Source organism: Hyposmocoma kahamanoa, unplaced genomic scaffold, assembly GCF_003589595.1.
Source record: "Hyposmocoma kahamanoa isolate Upper Pololo Valley unplaced genomic scaffold, ASM358959v1 66, whole genome shotgun sequence".
Lineage (NCBI taxonomy): Eukaryota > Metazoa > Arthropoda > Insecta > Lepidoptera > Cosmopterigidae > Hyposmocoma > Hyposmocoma kahamanoa.
In genome coordinates this window covers 23,654,962-23,667,917 of record NW_020653854.1, presented here as the reverse complement: position 1 = coordinate 23,667,917, position 12,956 = coordinate 23,654,962, and the positions used below count along the sequence as shown (strand labels likewise).

At 38.9% G+C, this 12,956-nt stretch overlaps 1 protein-coding gene across 1 annotated transcript in view; it reads right to left on the bottom strand.

Moving 5' to 3' along the window:
* The window catches only part of LOC113232073 (sorting nexin-4-like), a 12,336-nt gene extending 1,265 nt beyond the window's left edge, over positions 1-11,071 (bottom strand). Inside the window, exons 1-7 of the mRNA XM_026466698.1 lie at positions 11,051-11,071; positions 10,786-10,963; positions 10,402-10,540; positions 8,928-9,055; positions 6,100-6,262; positions 3,148-3,309; positions 1,158-1,272 (exon numbers count right to left, since the gene is read on the bottom strand). Coding sequence (XP_026322483.1) covers positions 1,158-1,272; positions 3,148-3,309; positions 6,100-6,262; positions 8,928-9,055; positions 10,402-10,540; positions 10,786-10,963; positions 11,051-11,071 — 906 coding nt within the window. The remainder of the gene's footprint in view (positions 1-1,157; positions 1,273-3,147; positions 3,310-6,099; positions 6,263-8,927; positions 9,056-10,401; positions 10,541-10,785; positions 10,964-11,050) is intronic.
* Between the last annotated feature and the right edge of the window lie 1,885 nt (positions 11,072-12,956).

The following is a 12,956-nucleotide window of genomic DNA, read 5'->3' as shown; positions in this document are numbered from 1 at the left end:
TTTAAGCTAGTTGACACTGTTGAAAATATATTTTAAGCTAGTTGACTACGTTAAAAATATATTTTAAAATCAACTATTTCTAATAAAAATCACTTAAGAGTATATTTTAAGTAGTTGACATTGTTGAAAATATTATATTGAGTTGTATATTGAGGAACGGCAAAGGTGGAACTAAGGGTCGTATACTAGAACTCTACTCAATGCTCAAGTCAGGATTTGAGTATGGTTTAAAGCACTCGAAATCATACTCAAGTCCCTGCCATTAGGGTCGTATTTCCAGTACTTGTGTTTCCAGTGCAATCCTCACTTGAGCATTGAATAGAGTTCTAGAATACGACCCTAAGTTGTGGAAATCCTGAGCACACTTCTAAGGTATGCAATCGATAGAAAAATTAACAAGCAGGCCACTTTTCTGCGGTGGTTAATATTTTGGAATTGGTTATTGGAGGCGTAATATAACACATTAATCCACAACGAATGTTTCAAAATATTTAAGTCCTGTTTTAAATTCAATTTTAAAACAGTCCTTAAAAACATCTCGTTCTCGAAATGGCATGGCCCTTTCTACAAAACTCCGACGATATTTCCTGTACCAAACGCCGGACAGTTTTGTCCGACGAGACAAGCTGCTTATCACCGAGTTGCCTTGCCATAGAAAAAACTGCCCCTGGACAACTCGACCCCTCCTGCGTAAAGTATTGTATGTTGAAATTGGCAAGTTTACAGCAGAGCCTTTTAAAGTCCTGAATTCAATGAAACAAGCATAACACGTTACTTTACCAATTCTCAGTTTTATTCGGCAAAGCTCGTTACTCACGTAGAGTATTACAAAATCTTAGATATCGGTTAGATGATTTATGATGATCTATTAGATGATCACTCTTTCAGTGAATTCAGAACTAAAGTTGTGAAAAAAAACGCTCCCTTGTAAACTTAGCAATTTCGACATACGATACTTTACGTAGGAGGGGTCGAACTGTCTCTTTCATACTCTTAAGAAAATTTGATTATATTCAATTAAGTTCTAATTATGCGACTTTAGTCACCATACATGCATTTGTGTCGAAAAGGTGGTATTTTAGTGTCGAAAAGTGAGTAGGCTGTGGCAGGTCATTGTCGCCATATATAAGTTATTGTCGCAGACTAAGTAATGTTACCTTTTTAGCAGCTTTAACTTGTAACGTGATGAATCCAACTAGAGACTCGTGAAGGTCTTTGTCTTTTTGTTTTTGAAAATATTCTATTTCTACTAGCGCCTTCTTCGTGAATTCTCTGAAACAAATAAATGCACAGTTTGCTATAAAATAAATACACTGGTGACGTATTATATGGCACAAAAAGATGGAAGAAACTTCCAAAGTGTTCAACAGAATGCCATGTAGGTACACCATACACCGAGCGTGAAGCAGTGTTGTTTGTGCAGTAATTCGTTCGTGAAATTTAGAGTCAAAAGTTCTGTACCGTTTTTGTTTGGGAATGACAAAATAGCTTCGAATCACGCATCCACACAGAGAGACACGCAACGTTGGGAGAGCCTTGGACGGCGGCGTGGTTGACCGTGGTTGTCGACTATGCGTGGTATCATTACCGTAAAATTAGAAATTATCCTTATTTTTGCTTAATATGCGTAATGGATCAATGTCTCTGAATCGATCCACAGATCGGATCTTGAATCGATCTCATAAAAATCGATTCAAAATTAATTTCGTTTAAAAAAATAATAATTTTGACAGTCTTTTTGGCTTCAGTCGGTTTACGACTATCATTTAGAGCATAGGTTTCCCAAAGTGGGCGCTGAAGAGTCCTAGTGGGCGTTCGGGAGCAATTGGACGTGTTGACGCAGTCCAGGGGTGCTACTGCATTAGAAAAAAAAACTGGACTATCTATATAAACTACACTACAAACATATAATTTGTTTTCTTGTGATTTTTAAGTTAAGTTATTATAAAAAATAAGTGTTTTCAATTATTTTTTGTGATGGTGGACGTTGAAATTTTTTTATCTGGCCTAAGGTCGAAACACAAAACTGCGATGCGACGTTCCATCGCAGAAATCTACATGCTCGCACAACGCGTCGCAAGAATTTGCGAATTGCTCCGCATCGCGCATTCCTACGATGTTAAACTTCTTTGTGTTTTTATGTAAATTGCTTATCAATAAAAGCAGTGCAACTCTTCGCTACCTAGTTTAAAAAATACGTTCAGTACGGTTGACGATGGTCGAAGGAATGATCACCCGAACCGTGGCAGTGAGATGCTTTGCCGCACGAAATCGCATCGCGCCGATTCGCAGTTGTGTGTTTCGACCCTTAGTGGGCGGCGAGTCAAGTTTGCGAACCTATGCTTTAGACTGATACTTACTAGCCAGTGAAAAAAGACGTTCAGATGGCACAGAAGTAGCGGGAATAGCCAAATATTGTAGAGTTATTGTACTTAGGTGTTGCCGAACTGCTTTTCTTGCAGGCCAACATAAAATAGGGGTTCAGGAAGAGACTGTTTTGTTAACCGACTTCAAAAAAGGAGGAGGTTCTCAATTCGCCTGTATGTTCTTTTTTTTTGTATGTATGTTACGCGATAACTCCGGTATTTTTGAACCGATTTTCATGATTCTTTTTTTGTTGGAAAGGGGGTACTTCCATAGTGATCCCATTTCATTTTGAAGAAAATCATCCACCTCTTAGCTGCTGTTCGCGCATGAAGATTCATTTTTATAAATAGCGCCTAAATTTTAATTTAGGAGCAATTACTTTAATGGTTGATTTTGCTATTTCTCCAATTCAAGGCGTTTTCTCTCCATATACTTTGAGTAGTGAGAACCGATTTTTATTATCTCCAGTGTCAAGTCCTGTATAGTGGCGAACTAGGGGATATTTCAATAAAACTTAGCAAATAGACGTAATCCCACGTACTTTTGAGGTCGATTTTTTTAGACGCTGTATTGATTATTTAAATTATGAATAGGATCTAGACGATTCGATTCGTCTTAATGTTGAATAGATTTACTCAAAAATCGCATTGAGATGACTCGATACAAGAATTGCTAGATTGTATACACTTCAATCGATCTTCATAAAAATCCGAAGCCACCTATCATACCACCATCAACCACCGATCATAGAAATCAGAAGCCACCTTAAGGTACACTTACTGCAAGTCCTTGCTGGCCCTTTCGATGGCTTCCCGGTCAGCGAGGATCTTGGCGTCGAGGGCTCGCGTGGTCTGGTCGCGTACGATGTCGGGGTCCGTGGTCCCGAACAGACGCGACATCAGCCCGGATTTGCCAAGAGCAGCGCGACTGCGTTCCGCTAGCCTAAATAACAGAAACGTGTATTTGAAATTCGAAATGCTTTTAACACACGTTATACTTGATCGTCTTTGATGTATAACTGGGAATAAAGGTACAATATACAGGGTTATTATGTCGACTAAATTCGTAAACCTCGTGACCTCCATCAATGTGAACTTTTAATTAGGCAAAAAACAGGATTACTACAGTCTGTCTTTTTTGAAGATGGAGTAAAATGACAGTTTATTGCGCAAGTGTACAGCTAGTGATTGCAGTCGATAAATATTCTATCGACTATCGATTGAATGTTGGTTACGCTTTTGCAAATAAAAAGCCGAACTAGTATCATTTGATCTATCATCAACTCATTATTCGTTTAACTAATGGGCACAAGTTCATTTGTATTGTCCATTTTTGTAAGTTCATACATTGTTCAAGGTTGAACATGATATAACCAACGAAGAAACTGCAACATAGCGACCTCGAATAAAATGCTACAAAAACTAGCCTCATCAACAGAACATTCTTATGCAACAAGTGCAGCATAGTCACGTACTATGCCAATTAACAAAAATCAACCTAGTCATCAATAACACCCAATGCACACTAAGAAAACTTATCATAATGTAGTATAAACAAATATTGTATAAATAGTCAGTAAATATTGTAAATAAAGTTAGTTAACCAATACCATCTGATTTTAACTCATCTCCTTGCTTAGTGACGTGCTACCTGCTACTCCTCTCACTGTGGCCAAGACACCCTTAGCCATCAGTAGATCGGTCTTGTGAGTCTGTTTGACCGGCAGTGAGAAAACCATTCCTGTACACATCGCACGACGTGTAAATCCTAACTTCCTTCCCAACTTCCGTTTGTCACCTTAGGTCTCCTGGTGACAGACTTCCTTACTTATACTATATATCTCTCCATTTATATATATTTATGGTTAGGTTAGGCTACACACCATTAGGTTGTAGGGCTACACTTGATAGATCGTAAGACGACCCTTGAGGTCTCTTCGTTAGATTCTGATAGAGTAGTTATTATCTTACCATAAATTCATGCACAGCAGGCGGTTGGTATTTGCTGCATACAACTACACTACATTGACAGACAAACACTAACACCACATTAAATACCTAACCGCACGCTGTTCATACATAAATACAATACATTTAGAATTATATTTATAAAAAAATACAAAGAGGTGACATGTAGATAGATAGATAACACGTTTTGTTCAGCACAAATACAAGTAGAAACAAAACATATACAATCACTTCACAGAGTATAACATAAAAGCACATAGAACATTCATTATTAATTTTATACACATTTATATAAAACACATATTGCGAGAAAAACAAATACTGTGAGAAAAACAAACAAATTTAATACTATAAGCACTGATAAAATTGTAATGTACCTATGACATGACTAATAATATACCTATTATATGACATGTTTACATAATGTACCTATGATATGACATGTTTTAAAGTTTTTCATTTTAATTCAATATAAATAATCAAATTCGCCTGTCCTTATCAAAATGTATATAAACAAAAATTTATTTGGAAAGTAGTAGGCCAACGGTCAAAATAGGAATAAAGAAGGCAATAACCCAATTAGTAACCATTAGAACGTAGTATTCACAATTTAGATATTTTCGGCAAAATGTTACCTACTATGTAATGTTACTTCTTTTACAATCTATCGATAAAACTGTCGACAACAACTATATATTTTATGAAAAATGGCAACACTGCAAATGACATTTTACTCCGTCTTAAAAAGGCAACTGTAGATATAATTAATTATGTGACAATCTATGATTAAACTACATGCTTTTAACGATATACTAAGATTTAAAAAAAAGCGACCATGTTGCAGCGGTATAAGGTTTAATTTCGTTTCGTGTAAGAAGAAAATGATTACGATAAACAGAAAATTTAAAATTTATCAAAATAAGACTTGATGATGACACGAAAGACCACCATAGGTTTTAACTGCCTCCGTGGCCAAACGGTTACCATGCCGGACTGTCATGCAGAGGTCCTGGGTTCGATTCCCAGGCCGGGAGAAATATGTGTATGGCCTACATTTATTTCTCTCGTGAGTTTGGGTGTAATTTGTGGTTGTCTATGTGTGTGTCCATGGCACCCGGGACACAGGGTTTCCCTAGTGCGGGGCTATGTTGAGTGTGTGCGTTATTATTATTATTATATAGGTAATATTACAAGTGCGACCATCATTTTTGCACTCAAAAGTAGCGTAATATGGCATTTTTTTTACGATTTTCGTGGTTTTGCGCGACATGATTGACACGACCATAACGTACAAATTAAAAATGGCGGTCTGAGCTCAAGTTTGCGGAACTCCGTGAACTATTGGCAAATGTTCCACGCAATCTAAGCACTTCTACCCATTGACTTACAATTATATGGACGTCGGGTCCGCGCTAAAAAGTGTCCGCACTTGTAAGGCGCTAAAATCGTATACAGAGCGCCAAACTCCGCTTTAGTCTTCATTTGTTCTACTGACAGCGCGATACTGCGATGACATTACAATTTAAATTTCGAATAGGTTGACTTGGGACTTTTTTTCGTGGTTTTTGTATTAGACTCATCGTCCATTTATTTGTAAGTCAATGCTTCTATCGTATTTATTGTTCTGTGGCCCTGCCTATGGGACCTGTAAAGGGCCTCTGAACGTAAGTTTGTTTGAAAAAACAAATAAACGCGATCCGAAAAAATAGTTTCATGTATAATAATCGGGAAATTCTAAGGACACGATATAATAAAATGCTCTTACCTGTTAGCCAACGTGTCCTGTGCGTTCTCCAAGGCTCGCTGCAAACTTTCGTGGTTACTGCATAATTGTTGCAACGCCCCCGCGTAGAATAAATATTCCTTCAGTTGATCTGCCAGCTGCTCCTCGTCCTCGGCTACGGAGTCTATGCTGTCTGCTATTGAGTCTGAAATGTTGGAGGGACATTTGTAAATGGTGTACTGAAAAAACCCTATTGCGTACGAGTACCACTCTACTTCATCTGATGTGAAATGCCATAGGTACCAGAGGAAAAGGGTGGACATTCTGAATACAGAATTTGAATCGAAAAGAAAATTGGTGTGGGAAACTGGGCGCTGTGCCATTAATTTTTTTTTGGCAGTGTTATGCTCTAGCTACACAGAGGCAGCCGCGGAAGCGTTCCGGGCGTGTGAATTTTTGTAATGTCCGAGAGATTAATGTGTACGAGCACGCTCTACAGTTTTGTGCATTATAAGATATTTTTACTCGCATAACATTTAATACGACTTAATAAGTTAGTATCAAATAAATTCTCAAGGCGAACACATGTATTTCTACTCAACAAAATATTTCCTTTCTACAAACTAACAATTGACATTAACACGTTCACGGATAGCAATGCATTTGCATTTGCTTACCGCACTTGACACGAATGCTATAGTGTGCGGAGTTCGCCTCCCTTTCTTGGGCAGAAATGCTGAAGAATACGCTTTACCATAGTAAATTAGCATTGATCAGGCTTTACTGTCACATTTAATACTCAATCAAAGCCGCTTACTGTCGTATAGAATGATTTTTGCTCTCAAACAAAATTGTTAAGCCATCTCCCCAATTATGACGCGAATACTGTAGAATCCGTCTTTATATGAGATTTTTTTTTTTTAGATGAGAGGGAAACCCGGGGGGGTTTTAGTGGGGTAGGCCCTCCAGTCTGCCAGCACGCCACCACACAATACTGCAGGGCAACCTCAACTACTGCGCCAGGGCTCAACACCTATTGGTGCAGGCCATTGCCGAGTGGGGGGTTGCGGTGGCGGTTGTGGCGGAGCCATACTTTGTTCCCCCACGGGGAAACTGGGCGGGGGATCGGGAGGAGACGGTGGTCATAGTGGCGTCGACTGCCGGGAACTCCCCCATCTAGTGGTGAAGGAGCGCGGGTCAGGGTTCGTGGCAGCGAGGTGAGGAGAAATCACCCTAATTGGGGGGTACTTCTCTCCAAATCGCTCATGTCATGGAGCCCAATTTCAGGCGTTCCTGGAGACCCTAGAGACGGCGGTGAGGAGGGCAGCTCCGGCGCCGGTATTGTTGATGGGGGACCTCAACGCCAAGAGCGCGTGGGGTTCCCCGGTCAGCAATGCCAGGGGGCCAGAGTTGGAGAATTGGGCGGCAGTCTTAGGGCTACCCATCCGCAACTGGTGCCATGCCAACACGTGCGTTCGGCGAAATGGGGGTCAATCGTGGACGTCACGTTTGCGACCCCCTCAGTAGCGGCGCGAGTATCCGGTTGGCAGGTCCTGGAGGACGAGGAGACCCTCTCCGATCATAAATACATACGGATGGGGGTCTCCCATACCACGCCCACGACGGCCTCCAACACGGCCCCCGGGGGGCGGTCAAGTTCAGGGAAGACTTGACCGCCGTCTGTGAGCGGGCCATGCCCAGGGTCAGAGGGACCCCGTGCAAAAGAGTGTGTACTGGTGGACCGCGGAGATTGGGGACCTCGGAACCCGCCTCAAGCATCTCATGGATGACTGCTTGAGGACGGGGTTGTTCCCGAGATGATGGAAGGAGGGAAGGCTCGTCCTGGTGCCCAAGCCGGATTACAAGACTACAGTAGCCAATCTTACTGGTACATGTTCGCAAACAGTGGCGACACGTAAAGACACCGTCAACATAGTAATAAAAGATAGCTGCAGGTGCCTTCGCCTTGAGAGCATCAGAGAAGAATACAGAAGCATAGGCAGGCAAACAGTGCTTAGTACTGGCGAGCTCGTCAAAATGACGGGGATAAATTGGATGTGGAAAGCACTGTTGTTAAGGCGAAGTATTTCAACGCGCGATTTTAGGTGAGGCGTGAGGAAGCCGCCCGTGCGTCCCAATCCGCACGCTGAAAATTGATATGATTAAATAGTAACAGGCGGAGAACATTTGACATAGATCCGACGTTGACCAGCGCCCGATGGTGACTGACGGGGCAACGGGCAACGCTTTAAGCCGCTAGCAATTTACAAGTATTGGGTTAAATGTAAATTAATAACTATAGGGCTTAACTTGAAAACCTAAATTTAACTCAGGTTCTCTGCAGTACTTAAAGAGAAATATCTCCATATAAAAAAATCTTGTAAATTTTGACATAATTAGTATTAGACTTTTCTTGAGTCTGTTTTCATATGATCGGGTAAATTACAACCTATCGTGTCACAAAATAGCGCATTCCATAGACAATATTTTTTAAGTGTATTGTATATTTTTTGGTATACAATTATTTCATAGATAGTAAAAACATTTGATCTACTAAACCGTTTTTCTCAGCTTCTTCTCCGATGATTAGCATTACAGCGTCATATTACATAACGTGTTAGATGATGAAACATTTATGGAAAGAAAACGTGAGTCAAGATTCCAGACAAATAAGATTCAAAATGTATTCTATAGCATTTAAGTTTATTTGAAAAGAGCAATCACTAGAGTTTCTTGCTTGTTCTTCTCAGAAAGGTTAGGGTAATGAACGAGCAGTAGCTTAAAAAAATGACGTTTTCAAGTGTAACAATTGTACCTATGGAATAAATGATTATTTGACTTTGACAAAACTTTAAAAAAGTATCGAGTACCAAAATAGTGTCCCGCTTTCTGTAGTCCATCCCCCATCTCCTTCTCGATGACGCTCCACTCGCTGAATAGTTTCCCATAGTTCGCGTGCAGTTTACAAAGCGCATAATTCTTCTCTATTATTTTAGATCTGAAATATAGATATGATCCTTACTTAATTTTGAATGGGTACTTCTAGCGTCACGGCCAGAGAACAAATAAGTAATGAGAACGGACACTCTCCGCCGCTCCCTAGCTTTAGATACCGCACCACGCCCCGCATATTGAAGGTCACATTGACTGAACGAGAACAAGGCTGTCGACGAGCCGTTTTCGCGCTAAGACGGCTTTGATATTTGAATATAGTTTTCATTTATTCATTACGAAATTTGTACGTTAATATATAACATCATTTTACGTTACTATTTATAATGGTCGTGAATTGTGCTGTGTGTGGCTGTTCATCATCATCTAAACGGGATAAAGAGAGGAGTTTCTTTCGTTTTTTAAAAGATGAAACGTAGTAAGTAAATAACTTATGTCTGAGACTCATTCAATTATTGTTTTCTTTAGTGCAGAGTATATAATACGGATTTGATCAATATAATAAGACGCCATAACTTCGTGAGCTAGACACGGGTTCTCGAATTTTCAATTTTTATTGCCTATAACTTTTACGTAGTGAATATGCCTAATTATTAACGCAACGCAATTTCAAATACTTTGGTTACCTTTTTTATAGGTACCTGTCGAAAGCTTTTAATATATTTTTTAAATAAATCTTCAATATTATTCTAGTTATTGAATTAAATGAAAATATAATATTATATCGATATAAATACGTAATGAACACGTGTAATTATTAGGATTCTATAATAGAATTCGAAGATCACAGATTTGTGTTAGAATTTTCGCTATGTTCACCGCTCTGACCACGTAACGTGACGTAACGTACGAGCAAGTGATGGGTAACCCTGCCACTTCACGCACACATTTGCGCGTGTGCAGATAGCGCCTTGCTGTATGTAGTAGTAGTAGGTAAATAATTTTCGATCGTTGTATGGAGTGTCCGGGGTGTGCTCACGACGAGTATTTCACATAATGTAATAAGTCTATTAGTCCAACTCCCACCTGTTGGATGCGTCCACAGAACAATCAATACAGTAGAAGTGGACAGTTAGCGTTGCGCGCGAGCCAACTGTACGCGTAGTTCAGCTTACTTGAGCACAGACCGTCATTGTTGCTTTGCACGTTATCGTTGTGTCAATTCTTTCGCGCAAATTCTCTCAAATCGTAGAAAAATGCCTTATTGCAAAAATTACAGACTTACAGAATTACAGAGGTTTCAATAGTAATCGAGGCAGCATGTCAGGCATACTTTCGATAGAAATCGAGGCAGCATGTCAAGCATACCCTTCGAACATTGGGTTGCCTTTGTGTGGAAAACTATTCAGCTCAATTAGTTTAAAATGTTTTATAAAATAAAACATGACTTACCTCGTATATAGAAAGTTGCCTAAGTTAGTTTCTAGTTGCTTGCCATAGTTTTTGACGCTCTCAATTTCAGGATCAGGTTTTTTCAATCTGATCGATACGGACAATGATTTAAGTTTGTTTTCAGCTTGCAATAAATATCCTGTAAGGTAAATAATACACATAAATGATACTACGAACATCTAGCCGCATATCTGTAAAGTGTAAGAAACAATGCAACTTTTTTTAATGTCCAACCATTCAACCCAACCCTTTCTTTATCATCACCAACACGATGAAATAAAATGGTTAGGGAATTTTTATAGTATAGAGTAAATGCCCGTGTGGTCTTCAATTAAGGAAATAAACAATTTTACTATCTATTATTGAACGTCAACAAGTCCATACCGCTATCAGTAATGGTTTCCCGCCATCCATGTTCTTGTTGTAAGAAATTGATGAATTGGTCGTCGAAGCACAACCGAGGGTGTGACGCCACACGCAGTAGGAAATTCTCGAGACCAGCGCGTCGACGCTCCACGAATTCTGGGTCAGTTGTGTCAGTTTTCCGCCAAGCGTAGAGGACCTGGACCAATGGGAAGAATACAGAAGATGATCACGGTAATTTATTTAAAACGGGGTGCTTGAAAGTAGCCTCCTCGCAACGACATACCAGACCGTGCTCTCTGTACATCTACCGCAATCACGCATTGCGCCGATTGCCAAATCTTGGACAATCGGCATGACATGACATTAGCGGGTTTTACGCAGACGTTCTATTGATACTGATTCATTTATTTCTCAAATATAATAATAATAATAATAAGGCACACACTCAACATAGCCCCACACTAGGGAAACCCTGTGTCGCGGGTGCCATGGACACACACACAGACAATCACAAATTACACCCAAACTCACGAGAGAAATAAATGTAGGCCATACAAATGTTTCTCACGGCCCCGGAATCGAACCTGAGACCTCACATATAACACATTACAATGAAATTCGTTGATTATGTATATATTGTAATTTCTGGCCACTTATGTACATATATATAATGTATATTAGTCATCGAGCTCAAGTTTTCGCGATAATTACATACACGAAAAAATTTTTTTTTTCAAATTTTTTTCGGCGCACTTTCCAGGTTCATCAATTTGCGTCTATTATGTGGTTTGCCCACTCTATTTTGGTAACACTGGTTTATTTGAAATAAGCAAATATATGCGAATTACCAACGAAAAATTCTTTTATTTTCAATTTTACTTATTTTTCTCCAAATAATAAGTTACATAGCAGTCAGCAGTAGCAGTAGAGCTCCGTATAAAAGAGTTCGTCTGAGGAAGAACTTAGATTTATATCAGAAAAAATCGAAAAAAAAAAAAGAAAATTAATTCAATTACAACTTACGATCGGCGTACATCTCTAAGCATTAACTATGAAACAGGTGACACTGACACTGGAAAACATAAGCTAAGACTGTAACTGCACTTAAATGTACTCTTAGACTATGGAAACTAAAGGACATGTTATGTTGACATATATAAATCGGACGTTATGTGTATATGATGCATTTCGATGTCGAAAACATAAACATGTTATTGTTTTTGTTTAACTATCGCGTACCGTCTTAAGTCAAAAGAGATAAGCATAATACATTGGTGTGTGCCAAACACGGGAATCGAAAATACGTAACGTCGTCTTAAATGCCAACTGTGTCTATTTCGCAGTACATGCGGTACATAATACGGTTGTCAAAGGGAAGTACATCAAATGTCAAAACAAATGTCTTTCCAAGTGTTTTTTATTGAATTATTCGCATGTATTGTAATAAAATGGACAAAAGTATTGACAGTGAGAACAATTAAGTATTAATAAGAATGCGCTGCAGCATTAAGGGATGTGGCTTTAGAAAAAGTGCAAATCAATCGAATGTTATATTGCACACGCATGTGTTATTTTTTGTCTATAAGTCACACAATAGCCCAAATATTTCATGTAATTAGACTTATTTTAGTAGTTTATCTATAAATCTTGCCCAATTTTGCTTTTGTTACTTTAGATTGCCTGTTTGTTTGTATATTTTGATGATTGTTGTTAACGATTATTTTGAAATAGTGTTGATCTTGTCAGCATACATATTTAATTTGTTTGAAAACTAATTTGCCTAATCATTATTGTGACGAAGCGCTTCGATTGGCCAGTCCGATTTCGAAACAATTGACGAGTGTAGTCAATTACTTTCACTTCAAAGCGCCAGTTTAACTTGAGCTTTGCTATAATGGACGAAAATAGAAAAATTACACATTTAATATTTAATTACCTATGAAATGTGATTCCGTTTGTTTTGTAATTAGATGTTTTGCTGTGTTATCTTTATTACAATAAATACAGAATATTTTTGGAATATACGGATACGTACACACAGGTCAGTTGTTGACGCTGTACTATTTCAGCTTTCTAATTTGTGATTTCACTGCAAACGAGAGTTGATATTTAAAATAGTGTTGGGCCGAATCGAGATTTCAACGAATACGAACAGTCAGCCGAATATTCGGTAAAAAGATTACCGAACC